We start from the raw sequence: 13,807 nt of genomic DNA, 5'->3' as shown, positions 1-13,807 counted from the left end.
ACAAAATAATATCAATGATGATAATAGTTACAACATATTCTGATAACTTAATATATGGTGCTTGATTAGCAAAAAAATGTATTGTTCCAATTAGATCGCAGTTTCAATGAATTTAATTAATATATTTATGTATTTAATATTTTTACGTGTCTTTCAAGCTACGTAAAACTTAGAAATTTTAAATTTACTAAAATGATCACAAAATCAAAGTACAACCGAAGAAAATAATATCAATGATGATAATAGTTACATCATATTCCGATAACTTAATATCAATGATGATTAACTTAATATATGGTGCTTTTTTAATTGTTTCAAAAGTTTGATATTTTAAAAACTTAAAAACTTTGTATTACTATTATATAATCTTTATATTTCTCCATTGTTGGAATCAGAAGTCTTAGTTACGATCTTTCATGTAACCAAAACCATCACAAAATTAAAGTACAACCGAACAAAATTACATCAATGATAATAGTTACATTAATTTGTGATTCTCTTCACCCAACATTTACTTAACAATCTTTCAAATAACGAAAACTATCGCAAAATTAAAGTACAACCGAACAAAATGATATCAATAGTAATTCTTAATGATACTATCATTAAAAACCCTTGTTAATGAAAAGATTATCATAATTATTAAAACCAAAGAATTTGTAGAAACAAGGAAATCAATGAATGATATATGAACTTATAAGTATTAGTCAATCTCAAAACTCAAAAGAATTTTTAACGAGTGTTAAATCATTAGGAAGGATTAAACGGTGAGCTTTGCTAAGACATTTGGAAACCCATTAATAGATCCGTCCGTACGTATATAACACGCGAGAGAGAGAGCACATGACTGTCACTTGTTGTCTCTCAGATCTGTTTTGACCCCAAAAACCAAAACCAAAACCAAAACCAAAGAAAATCAATTTTTCTCCTTTCATTCATTCTCTCATTCATATTCATTCACTCACCCCCAAATTAAAAAAAAAAAAAAAAAAAAAAAAACAAGATTTTTAATTTACCTCTTCCTCCTCGATCCACACCAACCTCCAAAAAGCTTTAATCTTTACCGGTCATGGACGGTGGTTCAAATCAACCAGCGGCTGATACAGAGATGACGGAAGCTCCTGTTGGTGTTTCCGCCGCGGCTCCTTCTCCTCAGATGCCAGGGATTGAGAATATCCCGGCGACTCTTAGCCATGGTGGTACGTTTATCCAGTATAACATATTTGGAAACATCTTCGAGGTCACCGCCAAGTATAAGCCTCCGATCCTGCCTATTGGCAAAGGTGCTTATGGCATCGTTTGGTAATTTCATTTTCTCCGATTCTTTGTTTTCAATTTTCGTTTTTTAATTGAATAAAGAAAAAAAGATATGTTTTTTTTTTGTGGATTGGGTTTGGTAAAGTTGCCTACTTTTTTTTTTTTTTTTGTGATCCGAAATTTGTAAAATTGATTGATGGATGGGTGTGTAACGTTTTTGAGCTTTAATATGGATTGGGGTCTGGTGGTATTTAATGAAAGATTTATCCTTTTTTTTGTGTGATTTTTTTGCAGTTCGGCTATGAACTCTGAAACTAATGAGAGCGTTGCAATCAAGAAAATTGCTAACGCTTTCGACAATAAGATTGATGCAAAGAGGACTCTCCGTGAGATCAAGCTGCTTCGTCACATGGATCATGAAAATGTCAGTTTTTTTTTTTCTTTTAAACTAAGAGTCATCTGTTTATAGCCTTATTGTAGAGAGCTTAATAGGATTGTAGATTCATATACACTTGAAACATGGTAACCACTAGTTTAATTCAAAAAAATTTAGGTAAATAGCTGTGCAAAATCTTGTATAGGTGTTTTGTGCATGAATGTTTTCACATAACATTTAGATTTAAGGGAATATACATGAATGTTGATAGTATATGTGCGTGCATTCTTTTGTGGTTTGATTTGGATGGTTTAGCCCTTATATGGTAGTATGATCTTTTTCTATCTGTTCTAGAAATCGAATAGCAAAATATAAGCGTTTTTACCATGTTGGCGTTTGCTACGTGTAAACCTTTTTCCGATTGATATAACAGTTACCATATTTTTCTTATATCAGATTGTTGCTATCAGAGACATAATCCCACCACCATTAAGAAACGCTTTCAACGATGTTTACATCGCGTATGAGCTAATGGACACTGATCTCCATCAAATCATACGGTCTAATCAAGCATTATCCGAAGAACATTGCCAGGTTTTGAGTTTTTGAGATTGCTTTTGTTTAACCAATAACTCGACTTGAAAACCTGAACTAACTCAAGTTTCCCTTTTTTACATTGTGCAGTATTTTCTTTACCAGATCCTTCGTGGCTTGAAATACATTCATTCCGCAAATGTGCTTCACAGGGATTTGAAACCAAGTAATCTCCTCCTGAACGCAAACTGCGACCTAAAAATCTGCGATTTTGGGCTAGCTCGAGTCACTTCCGAGAGTGATTTCATGACTGAGTATGTTGTCACAAGATGGTACCGTGCACCAGAGCTGCTCTTAAACTCTTCTGATTATACTGCAGCTATCGATGTTTGGTCTGTAGGCTGTATTTTCATGGAGTTAATGGACCGTAAGCCACTCTTCCCTGGACGGGATCATGTCCATCAGCTTCGCTTGCTCATGGAGGTAAAGTAGTAACCCTTCTTTGACCAAAAAAAACAAAAGCCTCGATGTTGTACACTTAAAGAAACTTATTGAAACAAATTTCTTTTTTTGCAGCTCATAGGAACTCCATCAGAAGAAGAGCTTGAGTTCTTGAACGAAAACGCAAAGCGATACATCAGACAACTTCCACCGTATCCTCGCCAATCCATTACTGATAAGTTCCCAACAGTGCATCCTTTAGCTATAGACCTTATCGAGAAGATGTTAACATTTGATCCTAGACGGAGAATCACAGGTCAGTCCCAAAACCTCTATACCATTTTTTAACTTCCAAAAATAACAAGGAGTTGTTGATTATTCAAGAGTCAGTAGTGATCACCTCTTCTTGATTTCTTGATTTCAGTTTTAGACGCACTGGCACATCCATACCTGAACTCGTTGCACGACATAAGCGATGAGCCAGAGTGTACGTTACCTTTCAACTTTGATTTTGAAAACCACGCACTCTCAGAGGAGCAGATGAAGGAACTCATCTACCGTGAGGCGCTTGCTTTCAATCCTGAATATCATCAAATAGTTTGAAGAAGAGCATTTGGGAGATGAAGATGAGAGATATGGGTTTGGTTTAATTTGGTCTGGACAACATTCTTGAAAGGAGGAGGAAGATCATTGTTTGTCTTTTGTGTATACTTGTGAAAGATGTTTGAAGGGGATCGGGGCTCATCAAACTTTTTTTCTTTTCAGTCTTTTGGATAATTTCTTCTTTTTTTCCTTTTCCGTATTTGTAATTTGCCCTCATTTTGTTGTTGCAGCTATTTAAGACTTCAATTGTCTCAGAAATAGTTTTCATGTGTTATGATAGCCCACCTTTATTAGTCTCTACATGTTTGCCAATATCGTCAACTTTCTTGTTTTATAAAACATACGGATACGCGTACATCATTGCAATTTTGAATCCAGCGTAACAAATTGTAGAACTGTAACTATTGCAGGAAGATGAGAATAGTACACATTTGCTGAACACAAATCTCAAGTCTTTGCAATGTGTCAACTCTTAAGACTGCCAAAGAATTTCGATAGCGGTATAGGACCATCATCATCCTCATCTTTACTTTGGCTTTGAATGTATGCCTCTAGATTTGTGTTTCCTCTCCCTTTTTGATCTTTTAGAACTTGACCTTGATTTCCTAGATTCCTCTTCGTCACTACTTGATGATTCAGAGGATGAGCTTGAGTCAGATGATCGCCTTCTCGAATGCTGTATTTAAAAAAAAACACAATGCATGTTAACAGAAGCTACGCTACAAGCCAACAAAGTTATAGGAGTTGCTCAGACTAAACTCGATGCAAATTGTTTTAAGCACCTTTCTCTTTTTGCTTCTCTTTCTCTTTGAATCTCTTTCCTTTCTATCTGTGAGATCTCTCTCCTTCTTATCTGTAAGATCATAGAGCATATCAGAGAAGTTAGACGCAAATTGGAGATTGTCTGACATAGAGAAAGCAAAGACTCAATTTATTGTATTTAACCTTTTGTGGATTGATCTGTAGAATAGTTCCTTCCCTTAGAGAGCTTCATTGCCCTTTCAGCATCCAGCTGAGCTCTATACTCACGCATCAGTTTATCAGTATCTGCTTCATGTTCCCCCTTTTTCAATTCTTCTTCCTATAAGAGACGGTCACATAAGTATATATAATGAAAATCATTTCTTATCTGTCATAAACACAACGTAAACTATTTAATATAAGAAGAACACTATATACCTTTTGCTTCTTCTTATACTCTTCCCAAGTAATTGTCTGAGTAGTCTTGAGACTGGCCAAACGTGCAGCATGCCACTCTGGTGTATGAAATGAACCATCCATCTGCGACTCGCCTCATCAGAAATGTTTCGGTGACAAGACAATGAAGCTTAGACATATAGCAAAGAGGTTATATATACCTCGATCTTAATTAATCCTCCGGAAGTTAGACGGAAAGCTCCATGCACAATTGGTTGGCTCAAAATGAAATGGTGATAAATCAAGCTTTAAAGAGAGCAATGTATGTGGTCTCGATGGACTTTTACATACATGATCATGAAGGCTTGGTTAATTAAGTAGATTGGTGCTCGTTCCATTCCACTTTAAAGGGTCTCATTGATCGCATTATTAAAGACTTTTTCAAGATAGCAATAAAGAGGCTGATAGGATCGGTAGTCAAAGAATGTTCTAAAAGAAGTGTGTACTAAGGTTCTATTGCATTGTGCTGGATTGGTTAGAATTGTATATTATGGCTGATAAGTCTATGTTGTTCTTAAATACTGGAGTAGTAATAATGACAAGTAGGTGTTGATCGGAAAAGCAAAAGAAAAAAAAACAATAACGGGCATTATAGTTTATTAATGGGCCTAAAGATACATGAGGTCACGAGCTTATTATACAAATGCCAAATTTTACGTATTTAAACATAAGATTTCTTAGTTTTTTTTAAGGTAGATAGATATCTTCTTAAAAGGAACTACAATCATTTTTTTCGTGAATTATTCAAGTGAAATTTAGAAAAAAAAACAAAGAGAAAAACTAGATGAAGCAACATATTGGAGCACTTGGCTTTGGCTTTCTTATTTTTTTGCAACTTTTTCTCCTTTTTGTTTAAGCTATTCTTTTACTTTTTTTTCCCCCACAAAAATCCAATTTTAATGCAAAAGATTTTGCCTTTCACGTCGTTTGGAGCACGATCCACTCTTTAAAAAGGAGCACGATCCACTCTTTAAAAAGGGTATATTTTCTCACATATATACCCTCAAAAGGTTGCTTATTATATATGCATGCTTTTCAATTATATCTCACTTTGCCTTCAAAATAATTTGAAAAATGTCTCGCTTTCAAATCACTGACAATAATAATAAGCTCCTGTTTTACTTTGTTCTGTAGTTTCAAAACGTTACTACTTTATACTACTATTATATAATTTGTTTGTCAACTTTATTTTTTATTTTCAGTACATAAAATCATAGCTTTTCTCTCCAAAGTTGTTCTCATTAAAGAACATACTCCTATAAAATACAAATTCACGTTTGAAATGATGCAAAACAATCATATTTGAACACAATAAATAGTGATAGAGATACTTCATAATTCATTTGTACAGTTAGGTTTGTATGATTTGAATTGATTAATGGACCTTAAAAGGTAAACATCGTAATTTAAGTAGGGAAAACCGGAACAGGAGATAGCCGGTTGAAGAAGAGTGTTTACATTTTACAAAGAGATGAAGAAGACTGACACGTGTCTATAAAGAAACAAAGTGGGGTGACTCACTGAAACGTTCTGGATTTGCGTGATTCACGGGTTCACAGTAAAAATAAAAAAAGACTTCGTCGTGTAGCTCTATCTCTGTATACGCTCTTCTGTACTCAGTTTTTGTTGCTCCCTAGCTCGGACTATTTATATTTCTCACCGACGATTCTTTTCTACGTCGTCGTTTTTAGTTCGCCTGTAGCATATATAGTTTATACTTTAATTTTACCCTGAAGATGATAAACAATAGTTTAATTGTGTGGTCAGTGAAACCTTTTTTCAACAGAGAGAATGTTTTGCACCCCACCTATTAAGATGCTTACTGATTAAGTTAATCGAAAGAATGTAATTAAACTATTTGGAGTATAATAGTTGATACTTTTATTGACCAAAACCTAAGTGGGATAATTCAAATTGTAGTCCCTTAATTGTTGTATAAAATAAAGTAAGAGGTAAAGTTTAAAAACAAGTAATAAATAAAGGAAGTGAAAAGTGAAAATTTCTAAGAGACAGAAGAGAATCTTTGGAGAAGTGGGAAAATGATGCATATCCCAACACTTTTTTTTGTTACTTGCAAATTTGTAATTATATACACTGCCAGTGTATAGTGTATAGTGTCTACTTTTTTCTTTCTTTTTGCCAAATATCAAAAACTAGCTAAAATGTTTCCAATAGATGTATACGAGGAGCAATTAAAAGTTGGAACAATTTCGATTAATGTTTTTTTTTTTTTTTTTGTAGACCACAACAGGCCGGCCCATTAACCTAATCCCTACATTCGTAGGGAGCGAAACTCGATCCCTGGTGTAATGGTGCCTTGTACATTAAAGACTTACCTTTGACCACTGCACAAAAGTCACTTCACAATCTTTATTTCGATTAATGTTTTTGTTATCACAATCTTTATTTTTATTTTTTTACGTACGTTAGGATATTCAATAATAGGTCATGGGTGGACAATAAATTTCAGATTAATACCGCCGACCAAATAAATCCATTGGCCATCTTTTTTAATTGTCACGATGTATATCAATCGGCTCTGCGACATTGAATTTGTATTCATTGCATGACCAAAGCTAACATTTCGGTTGAAGTGTAATCAGTTAATACTACTAGAATGCGCAAATGCAGTAATTAGACTTCTCTTCATTATGCAAAAACGTATCTTTGTTTGTCTCAATATATTCGGTTTCTTTATTACATAAACAATGTGGTTGTGTTGTGTTGGAACGCTATTCAGTACACAGTACACACTCCAAAAAGATTTTGAGGAGCCATTAAATTTTCACCATTTCAATACTATTACAATAGCAACAAGAAGAGGAAGAAACTACTATAACATGTTTAACTAATCAAGGTAGTGAAGTAGTCACAATCAAGATCTTTAAAATCTTACTAGTAGGAAGTACTAATAATTAACAGTAAAAAGTATACTAATCACGTCATAATCGTGAAACAAACTATTGTTTCTAATTGAAGAAAATCAAAGTTGAGAAAAGATGTCCACCGCTATTAATTATTACACCAATCATGCATTACTATCGAAATTCGATCTTTCTGCTAACAATTGGTCCAACACAACACCATATCATTTAATTTTTGTTTTGAAACAAATTAATGATTCAAAATTAAAATGTTGGATTATTAAATAATTCGATTTTACAGATACAAAAATTTAAAGCTATTTTTGGATAAGATAAAACGTGGAAATAAATAAACCAATTTCTCAATTAAATCAAATAAATATTTTAAGTAATGACACCTATATGCTACTTACTATTCCCTCCAATTTCTGTCCTCGTAAAGACCAAACTTTTTTTTTTTTTGGTTAGTGATACACAGTGGGCTAATAGTGTATCTCTCCTTCTCTCTCTTCATCGACCAAACCAAGCGCTTCTTCAACACTCTTGTCTTTGTTTTTCTCCAATGTCAGATTTTGAATGCCACAACAACAACAACAACAAGCCCTAGAACTAGTTTTGTGTTTGTGTTTTCGGGTGAAAAACGTAAGAAATGACTAATATACCCTTCTGTTCAATCTTGGCCGTTCTCTGTTTCTTCTCTTCCTCCTCCACGGCCGATCAACGTCTCCACTCTCGTCACTTACTTCATCAACCCTTTTTTCCAGTCATAACCGCCGCTCCACCTCCGTATCAACAACCCTCCTCTTCTCAACCTCCGTCTCCTTCCCCACACGCGCATCACCACCATCACAAGAAACAACAACCAGCGGTCCCGCCACCGCCACCGCACGAGAAACATCTTTTTTCCTCCGTCGCAAACCCTCCTCCTCCTCCGCCGTCTCCGCCGCATCGTAACCCTTTTTTTCCTTCTTCAGACCCTGCTTCTACCGCCTCTCACCCTCCTCCCGCACCTCCTCCTCCGGCCTCACTACCTACTTTTCCCGCCAACATCTCTTCTCTCCTCTTCCCAACTCATCAGAACCCTTCCAAACGTCACAGCAACCACTACATCTCCAAGCTCGTCACCATAACCGCCTCAGCCATCTCCGCCGCGGCTCTCCTCTCTCTATTCGCTGTCATTATCATCTTCATCCGCCGAACTCGCCATCGCCGCCGCTCCTCCCGTGCAGACGACACTAAATCCACAAGATCGGACGCTCTTCAGCTCTTCAACGCCTCTCCTTCCGACGGCTCCCTGAAACACAAACAACATCAACAGCCACCCAAGTACACTTCTTCCCACACTTCCTCCGAGTTTCTCTACTTGGGTACTCTAGTAAACTCTCGAAGCGGTGGTTTAGATCAGCAAAAGTCTCCAATCTCCCTCTCCGGCGGTGTCACCGGCGTACTGGAGTTACCTCCTCCAGCTTCGTCGTCTTCATCTTCATCTTACTCACAGTACCAAAAGCTAGGCTCGCCGGAGCTTCGTCCTCTTCCTCCTTTACCAAAGCTTCCATCTTTCACTCCGACTTACAAAAGCACTGAACAGTTAAACCCTAAAAGACAAGACTTTGATGGAGACGACAACGAAAACGATGAGTTTTACTCTCCTAGAGGATCTTCAGGGCGTAAGCAGAGCCCGACACGTGTCTGGGCTAGTATAATGAAGGACTCTGATGTTGATCCGATTGGCAACAGAAGTATCAACGGCTCCGGTTCGAACTCGTCGTCGTTGAATGCTTCTCCGGGGACAAGTTTGAAACCTAAGTCGATGAGTCCTCCTCTGTCGCGGCACAGTCAGAACAGCTCAAACGACGGCGTTTTGAAGCGGCCTTGTCCAAAGAGGCCACCTCCACCTCCTCCTCCTCCCCCGTCACAACTTTTGGAGTCGCTCTCGCCTCCTATTCCGGCTACTATGCCACTCTCGCCTCCTAGTGGGGATTCTGATCCTGAGAAAAAAGAGGAGACTTTGAAACCTAAGTTGAAGCCTTTACATTGGGACAAAGTTAGAGCAAGCTCGAGCCATGCTATGGTGTGGGACCAAATCAAATCAAACTCATTTCAGTAAGACATAACTGAATTCTTCAATATTAAGGGCAATTAGTTCCCTTCTTTTGCATACACGACTAAGATGATATGATTCTTTTGTGTGTTTACAGAGTGAATGAAGAAATGATAGAGACATTGTTTAAGGTGAATGATCCAAGTTCAAGAACTAGAGAAGCCGTTGTTCAATCAGGGAATCAGGAGAGTCGGTATCTTGATCCAAGAAAGTCCCACAACATTGCTATTTTGCTGAGAGCTCTTAATGTAACTGCAGATGAAGTATGTGATGCTCTTGTAGAAGGTAACTAATTCACAATCTGTTGTTGCTTCTGCTGAAGTTTGAAATTTGCATAGGCTAATCTTTCACTCACACTGACTACAACATTCCTTTTGCTTTGATGGCTCCTCAAATTGGTTTGAGATTATTGAAGCATGGCTTCTCTGACTTGGTTTTTATGGGAAAAAAGATGTTAAATCACTTTCTTGTTAATGAATCAGGCAACTCGGATACGCTTGGACCTGAGCTTCTCGAATGTTTGCTTAAGATGGCTCCTACCAAAGAAGAAGAGGAAAAGCTTAAGGAGCTTAAAGATGATGATGGATCTCCTTCCAAGATAGGACCTGCAGAGAAATTCCTCAAAGCATTGTTGAACATTCCTTTCGCCTTCAAAAGGATCGATGCAATGCTTTACATAGTCAACTTCGAATCAGAAACCGAGTACCTTAAAAGATCCTTTGACACTCTCGAGGTAAATACTCTACTTGTCCTCGTATAAGTGTATTTGTGCTGAAAACAGAACATTCATATGCATTTTATCAAACTCTCGATCAGGCTGCTTGTGGTGAGTTAAAGAACACACGGATGTTCTTGAAGCTTTTGGAAGCAGTGCTCAAAACCGGGAACCGGATGAATATAGGAACCAATAGAGGTGATGCACATGCTTTCAAGCTCGACACACTCTTAAAACTGGTAGATATCAAAGGCGCGGATGGGAAAACCACTCTATTGCATTTCGTGGTGCAAGAGATCATTAAATTTGAAGGAGCTCGGGTTCCTTTTACTCCAACTCAAAGCCATATAGGCAATAACATGGCTGAGCAATCCGCATTCCAAGACGACCTAGAGCTCAAGAAGCTAGGGTTGCAAGTAGTTTCAGGTCTCAGCTCTCAGTTGATAAACGTCAAGAAAGCAGCTGCAATGGATTCAAACTCCCTAATCAACGAAACAGCAGAAGTCGCCAGAGGAATAACCAAAGTCAAGGAAGTCATCGCGGAGCTAAAGCAAGAAACCGGTGTAGAGAGATTCTTGGAGTCGATGAACACGTTCTTGGACAAAGCTGAGAAAGAGATCACAGTGATAAAATCTCATGGAGACAATGTCATGAAGATGGTTAAAGAAGTAACAGAGTATTTCCACGGGAACTCTGAAACTCACTCTTTTCGCATATTCGCTGTGGTCAGAGACTTTCTGACGATTCTTGATCAAGTGTGTAAAGAAGTTGGTCGTGTAAACGAGAGAACAGTGTATGGATCCGTGCCAAGACATTCGCTTTCGAACCAGACCACCACACCTCTGTTTCCGATGGTTAACAATAATAATAACTCACAGCTTAGTCCCTCGGGTTCTATAGACAACGAGGATGGCTCGTTTTAATTTGGCTGCGGGTTTGGTTCGGGTGTATGCTAATGTGTTGGTTTCGTTTGCTTTACGTAATCAAGAAACATGTTACATATAAAATATATATATATATATATTATATTTTATGGATAGGCGAATTTACATGGAAGAAGATTTAATAGATTTTGGAAGATTGTTGCAAGTTGCTTTCATTTCAACTAGCTCTGTACGTCGTTTCAGTCCTCTGTTAAATTATTTGTGTCACGTGTACATGTATTTATTGAGCCCAGCTAGATACAACTGAAATAAAAAGTACTCTCTCTGTCTCACAAAGATTGATGTTTTGGAATTTATTTTTATCTCACAAAGATTGATGTTTTGTAAAGTTCAAGAAGTAATCATTTCAAATATTTAAATTTTTGAATTATTATTGGTTTATATTTTCTCTCTCTACCAAAAAATAATTATAAATTAATTTACAAATAAAAACTAAAAATTTCTTAATATGTGTAAAAGTCTCAAAACATCAATCTTCATGAGACAGAGGGAGTATCCTTCTCTAAGCATATACTCAAGGTCATGTGATTTTTTTCAAAAAGTCATCTGCATAAATCTCAAAATCATATATATAAAAGTAAGGTTTTGGTCTTTACTTATTGGTTGATTTTCAGTTAATATTTTCTAATTTTTTATTTTTAATTTGCTTTCTAATTGTTTAATTATTTTAAATAATATTTAAGACCCAATTAACACAATACATTTAACTCATACACTAAAATAAAATTATAACTGAAAATAAAATAAATTATGCATTAATCATATTCCACCACTCAATTTTATTCAAACACAATAAATAATATTTGTAACTACAATAATTCTAAATGTAATCTCCATCAATTCTTATCATATAAAAAACATTGCCTCATTCTCTCATATTGGCATTTTTTTCTTTCTCATTTTCACATTGTCTCATTCTCTTCCACAATATCTCAAATCATTTTTTTTAATGTTTTCAGTTTCTTATTTTTGTTGTATGGATTACAAAAAACCAAATGAAATATCACTGTAAAATTTTAGTGCTAAATTTTATTTTTAGAGACTACATGATATATATATATATATATATATATATATATTTACATTGTTTTATATTTAAAGATTCATCTCCATTATCTAATTTGGATTATCATCTTATAAGTAATAATTCTCTCCTCCTCTCTCACCAATATCAAATGTTGTTATATCTAATATATGTTGTAAGAGTTTGATTCTATATTTTAATTTAGAAAATATTATATATAATTAACATTTTTTTCAATTTTTATTTTAATTATATAAAAATAACATATTTCTTTTATATTTCTTGCCTTTCTAATCTATTCATATTTATTTTTAAAATTTCCATAGCTATATTTAAATTCACATATGTTGGTTTTAACAAAAAAATCAACTTTATTTGAGAATCTGTTTTAAAAGGTTTATATTTGTTATCTATTTTAGATTAGCATCTTATAAGTCATTATTTTTCTTACTCTTACAATATCCATCACACAATAAGGTCATGAAGTTGAAAAGATCCATCTCTAATTCTCTATTATGTACTCTCGTTATCTCACATATTCATGTATCATTTTAAATAATTTAGAATGATCAATACAATTATACATTTATAAAGTCAATTTTATTTTGTAAAGTCTATTTTGTTTTGTGATCCAATAGATAAATATGTAAAGATCAATACAATATTTATATTATTTAAGATTTGAGGTTTTTGAAAACAAAAAGAACTTAATTATAAAAAAATTGATTTTCTTGATTTATGCAAAATGAAAAAATGATTCCAAAAAGAAATCATGTTTAACTGGAAGTGAAAAATAGAAAATAATATAATTATTAAAATACCATTTAACTAAATCCTCTAAAGATGAAATCATTAGTATGAATTCTAGCACTATAAATAAAACTAGGTAATAACCCGTGCTGTTGCACGGAGTAAAACTTTTGTTTGAAATATTACATTTGTAAATATATTTATTTAGTATAACATTTATAATACAAACTTATACTGGTTTGAATTCATCAAGTTTATGAAAGCTTAAAATAGTAATCAATTCACAATAAATTTTAGATTGACATGATGGTAGATCTGGATAGAATGTGAACCAAATTAGTGATCGTTAGATTTGTATCAAAATCTTGAATTATCAAATCAGATTAAAATCACAAAAACTTAAAATTTCATAAATAAAATTGTTTACCCGATCAAACTCGTTTGCTAAGCCATCCCGCAACGGGTTTAAATATTTTGAGCCGTAAAATGTCTTTGCATTCGTCCCGCTTGAATTCATGAGATCCGCGTGGGTTATACATGCATTTCAATAAATCATTTTTCTAATATATAAAATATATTTAAAGCTAAACTTAATTAATATTAATAAAATTAAGTGATAAAGTTTTTAAGATTACACATTTATTTATTTTTTGTTAAAAACACAATGGCATATAGTTGTAAATAATAAATCTAAATGAGACTAAATAGCTAAATGTGTCTCGAGCTCTCTGGCGGCGACACATCAGTTTTTTTAAGAGATTGTGTCTCTATTAATATATAGGGGATTGATGAGTGAAAAAAAAAACTAAAGGATTGAAGTTATTCTTTTGGTTTCAAAAAAATCTTTAGATTGAAAGATTGAAGTTCATATAATTAAAAAAAAAAAAACTATTTTAGTTTGTCACTTCAAAAGTAATATTTTTAATTTGGAATATTATGTGTGAATGTTGAGTTTATATCAACAAAACAATCAAAAAGTGTAAATTTAAATTTTGATTGAG

General features: G+C 34.5%; 3 protein-coding genes across 3 annotated transcripts; 2 read left to right on the top strand and 1 right to left on the bottom strand.

The window, feature by feature from the left end:
- Window positions 1-715: 715 nt before the first annotated feature.
- On the top strand, window positions 716-3,509 carry LOC104784960 (mitogen-activated protein kinase 6). Its single transcript, XM_010510071.3, has 6 exons — window positions 716-1,302; window positions 1,552-1,681; window positions 2,090-2,227; window positions 2,318-2,650; window positions 2,744-2,924; window positions 3,033-3,509. The coding sequence occupies exons 1-6, from the start codon at window positions 1,070-1,072 to the stop codon at window positions 3,209-3,211; spliced, it is 1,194 nt and encodes a 397-aa protein (XP_010508373.2). The 5' UTR covers window positions 716-1,069; the 3' UTR covers window positions 3,212-3,509.
- LOC104784961 (corepressor) lies at window positions 3,383-4,723 on the bottom strand. Its single transcript, XM_010510072.3, has 5 exons — window positions 4,570-4,723; window positions 4,391-4,492; window positions 4,157-4,292; window positions 3,994-4,064; window positions 3,383-3,887 (listed from the first exon to the last, which is right to left on the bottom strand). The coding sequence occupies exons 2-5, from the start codon at window positions 4,490-4,492 to the stop codon at window positions 3,738-3,740; spliced, it is 459 nt and encodes a 152-aa protein (XP_010508374.1). The 5' UTR covers window positions 4,570-4,723; the 3' UTR covers window positions 3,383-3,737.
- Window positions 4,724-7,647: 2,924 nt separating this feature from the next.
- Window positions 7,648-11,095, top strand: LOC104784959 (formin-like protein 2). Its single transcript, XM_087451816.1, has 4 exons — window positions 7,648-9,375; window positions 9,471-9,658; window positions 9,856-10,106; window positions 10,190-11,095. Exons 1-4 carry the CDS (start codon window positions 7,922-7,924, stop codon window positions 11,009-11,011), a joined length of 2,715 nt encoding a protein of 904 aa, XP_087307942.1. The 5' UTR covers window positions 7,648-7,921; the 3' UTR covers window positions 11,012-11,095.
- The last annotated feature ends 2,712 nt before the right edge of the window (window positions 11,096-13,807 follow it).

The sequence above is a fragment of the Camelina sativa genome, chromosome 5 (genome assembly GCF_030686135.1).
Source record: "Camelina sativa cultivar CO46 ecotype springtype chromosome 5, ASM3068613v1".
NCBI classification, from domain to species: domain Eukaryota; kingdom Viridiplantae; phylum Streptophyta; class Magnoliopsida; order Brassicales; family Brassicaceae; genus Camelina; species Camelina sativa.
Note: the sequence above shows the minus strand (reverse complement) of the source record. Positions and strands in the feature narration are given on the sequence as shown.